At 54.4% G+C, this 6,588-nt stretch overlaps 1 protein-coding gene across 7 annotated transcripts in view; it reads right to left on the bottom strand.

Moving 5' to 3' along the window:
• Positions 1-847: 847 nt before the first annotated feature.
• Lvrn (laeverin) overlaps positions 848-6,588 on the bottom strand; it is a 41,008-nt gene continuing 35,267 nt past the window's right edge. For 4 of the 7 annotated variants that reach the window (XM_070031516.1, XM_070031519.1, XM_070031518.1 and 1 more), the window contains 3 exons: positions 3,532-3,636; positions 2,673-2,812; positions 852-1,161 (listed from right to left, as the gene is read on the bottom strand). In XM_070031516.1, coding sequence (XP_069887617.1) covers positions 939-1,161; positions 2,673-2,812; positions 3,532-3,636 — 468 coding nt within the window. In that variant the 3' untranslated portion in view covers positions 852-938. Of the gene's footprint in view, positions 1,162-2,672; positions 2,813-3,531; positions 3,637-6,588 lie in introns of all 7 variants that reach the window. The other 3 variants (XM_070031517.1, XM_070031514.1, XM_070031515.1) reach the window with 2 other exon arrangements.

The raw sequence follows: 6,588 nt of genomic DNA, 5'->3' as shown, positions 1-6,588 counted from the left end.
GAAGTATGGGAACCCCTGACAAAATGGTGCCATTGTAAAACGACAAAAAACAGGGATAAAAGAAGAGCGAACTGAACTCTCCACGGACACCGGTCACCAGAGACGCCAGAGCACACACCAGCGTGATCAGTCAACCGTCCGTCTGCACCAGGCTCCGGTGACCCCTAATGCTCTCCCCTTTGGGGGGAAAAAGTTACTGATTCTAGAAAGAAAAATGTAAACTGGTAGGGCCTCAGACTACACAAGCCTTCATTTCTCCCTTCTCCAATGAAAACATTTAGTCATTCAAATATCAGATCTTACCAAATGGAATTTTAATGTTCTTACAACAGACAACAAAAACTGAAGGGAAGAGGTTGGGCGCTGGTGGCTCACACCTGTCATCCTAGCAACTAAGGAGGCTGAGATCTGAGGATCGCAGTTCAAACCAGCCTGAGCAGGAAAGGCCATGAGACTCTTATCTCCAGTCAACTACCAGAAACCAGATGTGGTGCTCAAGTGGTTGAGCGCTAGCCTTGAGCTGAAGAGCTGAGGGACAGTGCCCAGGTCTGAGTTCAAGTCCCAAGAGCAGTGCATGCACACACACACACGTGCACGCACGCACGCATGCACACACAAAGGATAAACACCGCCAAGTCACAAGGTTGCTTGCCTTTTAATGCAAATTGCAATTCTGCCTCAGTGCTAGTCAAGGCGACGATTCGAAGGTTAACTACAGGCCCCAAAACGTACCAGTCTCTGTTCTACAGAAGAAAAAGGCTCTTGGCTGGTGGCGTGGTTCGAGCGGCAGTGCGCCTGCCGACCGAGACTCGAGTTCGATCCCCACCCCACCCCAGTCCCCCCAGATCCTTGCAGTTCTAGAAATCCACCCTCCACCCTGCATGCCCAGCGTGGCCCGGAGCCTGGAAGCCCATGCGCGCGCGGGGCCGGCCCGGGGCCTAGTCGGGGACAGGGAAGGGCAGGGCGCTGATGACCTGGCCGGCCTCCGTGACGATGGCGTCGTACACCCAGCGCCGGCCGCAGCGGCACTCGGGGCCGCACTTGGTGGAGTTGCAGCGGGGACAGGGGTAGAAGCAGCCCAGGCAGCTCCGCTCCAGACAGTCGCACAGGTCCTCCGCGTTGCACACCAGCCGCCCGCCCTTGTCGTACTTCTTCACCACCCTGCGGGGCCCGGACACCAGTGACACAACCGACCGGGCGGGCGGGGACCGGCCTCCGGGGATGGAGGCCCCGGCCCGGGATGGAGGCCCTGGCCCGGGATGGAGTCCCCCAGGTGCCAGGCCCCTGGGGGAGCGGGGATCTCCCTTCCTCCCACCTCAGCCCAGCCCACCATTGGTGGGATTCTTTCCCCCCCCCACACACACACACACCAGCTGACACTCCATCTCCTTTCTTAAAGAATCCCACTGAGGAGGGAAAGAAGGCGTGACATCACCCAAAAGGAAACGCGCTCATGACCTGGCTGAGGAAACGGTGACCCCACCGTACGTCTCCTTTACAACAACAAGGAAAAATCAATATACAACACACAGTCTACTGCTGACATGGACACCGGGGGCTCCCGCCTGTCATCCCAGCTACTCAGGAGGCTGAGATCTGAGGATCGCGGTTCAAAGCCAACCCGGGCAGGAAAGTCCATGAGATTCTGATCTCCAATGAACCACCAGAAGACCAGAAGTGCCACTGTGGCTCAAAGTGGTAGAGCGCTCGCCTTGATCAAAAAGAGCTCAGGGATGGTGTCCAGGCTCTGAATTCAAGCCCCACCACCAACACAGGAAGAAAGAAGAAGGAAAGAAAAGAAAAAAAGAAAGAGAGAGGGGAGAGGGAGGGAGGGAGGGAGGAAGGAAGGAAGGAAGGAAGAGAGGGAGAGGGAGGGAGGGGGAGGGAGGGAGGAAGGGAGGAAGGAAGAAAGGGAGGGAGGGAGGGAAAGAAAGGAGGAAAGGAGGGAAGGAGGGAGGGAGGGAGAGAGCAAAATAGAAATAGACACAGGAGAGTTCCACAAGTGTTACAAGCCACTCTGCAAGGCGTCCTTCAGGACTGAGTTTCGCTCCCTGATCATCTTTCCCTCTGTAACAACAGCTTCTAATGAACACGCATTTGCACGTACATGACTCATCTAATAATCAAAGTCATTCCCAGGGTTGTTTCTCTTTCTAATGATACGACTTTGCTACTTACACTCACTGAAAAGCAATTACTCAAAACCAGAAAGGACGTTTATTTTTTTCTCATCAATTCCCAGTTTGAGATTCTAGTCTATTTCTATTTTCTCCCCCTACCCCCCTCTTGGGGCTTGAACTCTGGGCCTGGGCGCTGTCCCTCAGCTCTTCAGCTCAAGGCGAGCGCTCTACCACTTGAGCCACAGCGCCACTTCCATTTTTCTGGTGGTTCATTGGAGATCAGAGTCTCACTGACTTTCTTGCCCAGGCTGGCTTTGAACCGCGATCCTCCGATCTCAGCCTCCTGAGTAGCTAGGATGACAGGCGTGAGCCACCAGCGCCTGGCTCAGGCTATTTCTTAAAGTTGCTAACTTTCAAATATGGAGTGCTTATTTCAAAAGAGAAGTATTTAAGTCGTACTAAGAAATAACCTAAAATGACTTGACTTTAAAATGCAAGAAATGAATGCCTGTCGGAGCGCAGCAAATCAAAGACAATAAGTGGTGGCCTTACTTGTGCTTCACAGAAAAGTACTCGTTCATCTTGGACATCCGGGCTTTCTTCTTCTGCTGTCTGGTTTCGGGGTTGAAGTCTGCCACTTGGGGCCCGGGGTTTTGGAAGGCCAGGCACCTGAGCTGACGCTCTATCTGTTGCTGCCCAAATGAAAGCGTGAACAGAACGTTTGAGTAATTAAAACAAAAGACAACACACGGTTTTATTCATTGTACATGCTTCCAACCCGAGCACGCTGGAGCTTGTATAAAGACACGGGGTGTGCATGGAGAAATAAACATGGACGGAATTTGGCTTAAATCACATCTGTCTTCCTTTCTCTTTGTGCCACTCCTGGGGCTTGAACTCGGGGCCTGATCATATCCCTGAGATTTTTTTCACTCAACGCTCTACTGCTTGAGCCTCAGCCCCACTTCCAGTGTTTGTTTTTTGGATTTTTTTTTTTTTTTTGGTAGTTCATTGGAGATCAGAGTCTCATGGACGTCCCTGCCCGGGCTGGCTTTGAACCTCCATCCTCAGATCTCAGCCTCCTGAGTAGCTGGGATGACAGGCATGAGCCACCAGCACCTGGCAAATTCCTACTTCCTTAAGCCTCCATTTCTCATTTTTTGTGAAATGGATTAGCTGAGTGGGTGACCTAGCAGGAAGCAGAAGGAGGTGTGCTCTACAAACTGCGATCGAAATCCAGGGAATATTCCAAGCCAGGAGGCAGTGAATCGGGGGTGACAGCCCCCCAGGTTTGAGGGGGGAGGGAGATCTCCCCAGCCCCCCCTCCTGCCTTCCTTCCCACCAAACCCACCCACCCACCCGACGTCCCAAGGGCACACTCCCCTGGGGAGTTTCTGTGGCCACGCCCTACCAGTTGCTTCTGTCCAATGGGGCAGCTCTTCTCGGGGGAGCCTGGGTCTGCGCGTCCTTCCCCCGCGGCCAGGCGTCTGTGTGAGGCCTCGCCCATCCTCAGCCCCTGCAGAAGAAGTGCACGGAAACGAGTGGACACGGGCGGCCCACGCGTGGCTTCGCGTGGCTCTGGCGGACTCTTCTGCTCAAAGCCGGCTTCCTGGAAAACCACGTCTGTCCCCCAGCATCTTTATCTTCACTTCCTCTTAGATGCGACACCCGATACCTCACCCCCCCACACACACACCCCAATCCATTCTGCAGGAACTCTCTGCTCCTGGGCAGAGCCGTTGGTCCCAGGAAACGTAAGAAAGAAAGATCCAGAACCCCTCCTTTCCCCCTTCTTTTGGTATTCCTAAAGCAAAGGTGTCTACCCTGGGGCTTGAATGTGGACAAGTCACCCTGTGTGTCTTACTCTCTTCTAACTCGAGCGTTTCCTCCTGTGAGACCCTAACCTGACAGCCGACCCCCCCTCCCCCCCAGCTGTATCTGTGACTTTGCTGGCTGAAATCACAGCGTTCCCTAACCCAGACTTTTCCCTGCCTGACACAACTCCATTGCTCCTCCTTGTTCCTTCAAAGCCATCGTCGTTCTGAAACCCGCAGCTAGATCGTATGTGACGGGGTCATGATCAGGCACGGGGGTCCCAGCCACAGCGCGGTGACCGCTGCCTTGGAGTCCAGCTTGCTCCCTCTGGAGTGGTCAGACATCCTGGCGTCCGATCGAAGGCATCCTTCCCGGGTCCCCTCGGCTGCCCACGGCCCTGAGACCACACAGCTCCCGCCCGGTGAACCCGTCCCCATGCCCCGGTGTCTAGCTGGCACCATGTTCCCGCCCGTGGCCGGAGCTGCTGCATTTGGTGGGAAAGCCACAGATGTGCAGCCGCTTTGACAGACACTCTTACTTGGCCTTAACGCCACGTCAGATTGCTCGTGAAATTCAACAAGAGCAAGAGCCTGCTGGGGGACTCCTACACCCTCAACCCCCAGCCAGGCCACGAGAGACATAAACACGGACGGAACGTTTGGATCCGTGACAGAGACAGAAGCCACTGAGGCAGAATAGAAATCACCTGCCTCACTAAGCACCCGACAGCTGACATTTTCCCACCTAGCAAGACCGGCTTGGAAGGAGTCATTCACAGACGGACAGGGCGGCCCTCGGGCCTTATCCTCACCGTCAACGGGAAATCTGAGCTGTGCCAGGGACCTGCTGGCTAAAACGTTCCTTTTCCTTCCATGGCCAGCTCTACAGGCCAGGCTCCTGTTAGATATCCAGCGTTTCTGGAGCACTGTCGCACCTTCCTTTAATCCCGGCAAGCCCAGAACTAACACAAGGCTGGGGTTTAAGAAATATCCCTTGAATATCACATTTAACCAAACTTCCTGTGACAGTCACGGTTATAAGATTAAGAGTTTCTTTTTTTTGGGGGGGGGGGTCTGGTCGTGGGGCCTGAACTCTGGGCCTGGGTGCTGTCTCTCAACTCTTCAGCTCAAGGAGGGTGCTCTACCACTTGAGCCACAGCACCACCTCCAGTTTTCTGAGTGGTTTATTGGATCCTCAGATCTCAGCCTCCTGAGTTGCTAGGATGACAGGTGTGAGCCACCACACACCCGGCTTCTTTCTGTTTTATGTGGAACTGAGGAATCGAACCCAGGGCTTCATGCATGCTAGGCAAGCACTCTACCACCGAGCCACCTGCCCAGCCCCCTGGCTTTCTTTTCCCTGGTGTGTGCACACCGACCCACACAGAGAGATCTCTGCCTTACTCTTCTTCCCAGGCCACCAATCCTGTCTGGCTTGGGAGTCATTGAGCCTTTGTTTTCTAAAGGCCTCCCCGCCGGATGGAGCCACGTGAGAATCAGAGTGTGGACGGATTGACTCGTAGCTGTGAGAAAGTCCTCCGGGGGAGGACTTGGGATGTGAGCCCCCCCCCCCCCGGGCAGAGCACCAGGGACGGTCCCTGTGCTCACACTGGGGTCACTCCTACCTTTAGCACACGTCATCAACGGTACGAATTTTTTTTTTCCTACGTGCCTCTAAAGATGGTTGAAAATTGTCCAAGCCAGAACCGTATTCTGGCTCAACACTGGACCAAAAGTTGACCTCGATTGTGTATGTATGTGAGCATGTGCATGCCAATCCCGGGGACCGAACTCAGGGCCTGGGCAATTATACCTAAGCTTTTCTGCCCAAGGCTAGTGCTGGACCAGGGAGCCATAGCTTCGTGCCTGGCTTTTGGGGGCTCACAGACTGTCGGATCTGTCTGACTCCAAACCACAGTCCTCAGATCTCAGCCTCCCGAGTGGCTAAGATGACAGGCGTGAGCCACCGGAGCCTGGCTGTCATTTCTTTCATACACACCCACGTGCACCTGCGTGGCACAATACAAAACCTAATTGGAAAGTGCCCTGAGAGATTCTGACCGTCAGCAGGACACAGCGGGACCCCACAATTGCGGTAATTTGTGGTGTGATGGGAGAAGTCTGGTGCGGCCTTCAACCCAGCCCTGCCCAAAAAACCCCACGTGGGTTCTGGCTTGTCATCTACCCGCGTCGCGACATTCAGGTCTCCTGACTGCGCAGTCACACTCTTTCTTAGCCGTTTGAAGGATTATAAAGAATAGAATCCTGGTGTGTCCCCTGCCCAGAGGGAGAGCGGAAAAGAAAGAAGACACTTGGGGGCTGGGAAGGTGGCTCAGTGGTAGAGCGCTTGCCTTGCGTGCCTGAGGCCCTGGGTTTGATTCCTCAGCACCACATAAGCAAAAAGAAAAAAGCCGGAAGTGGTGCTGTGGCTCAAGTGGTAGAGCGCTAGCCTTGAGCTGAAGAGCTGAGGGACAGCGCCCAGACCCAGAGTTCAGGCCCCACGACCGACCAAATAAACAAACAATAAATAAACAAAAAGAAGACACTTGGATGAGCGCGCAGGACCCGGCCTTTTCCACCTGGTCCGGAGCATACGCCTCAAAAGCACTCAGCTCTCGTACTGAGAGTAGAGGTTGTTTCTCTTGGACCCCCGC

The sequence above is a fragment of the Dipodomys merriami genome, unplaced genomic scaffold, assembly GCF_024711535.1.
Source record: "Dipodomys merriami isolate MVZ:Mamm:240054 unplaced genomic scaffold, mDipMer1.0.p SCAF_201, whole genome shotgun sequence".
NCBI lineage: Eukaryota > Metazoa > Chordata > Mammalia > Rodentia > Heteromyidae > Dipodomys > Dipodomys merriami.
The sequence above is the reverse complement of the archived record's forward strand: the minus strand, read 5'-3'. Positions and strand labels throughout refer to the sequence as shown.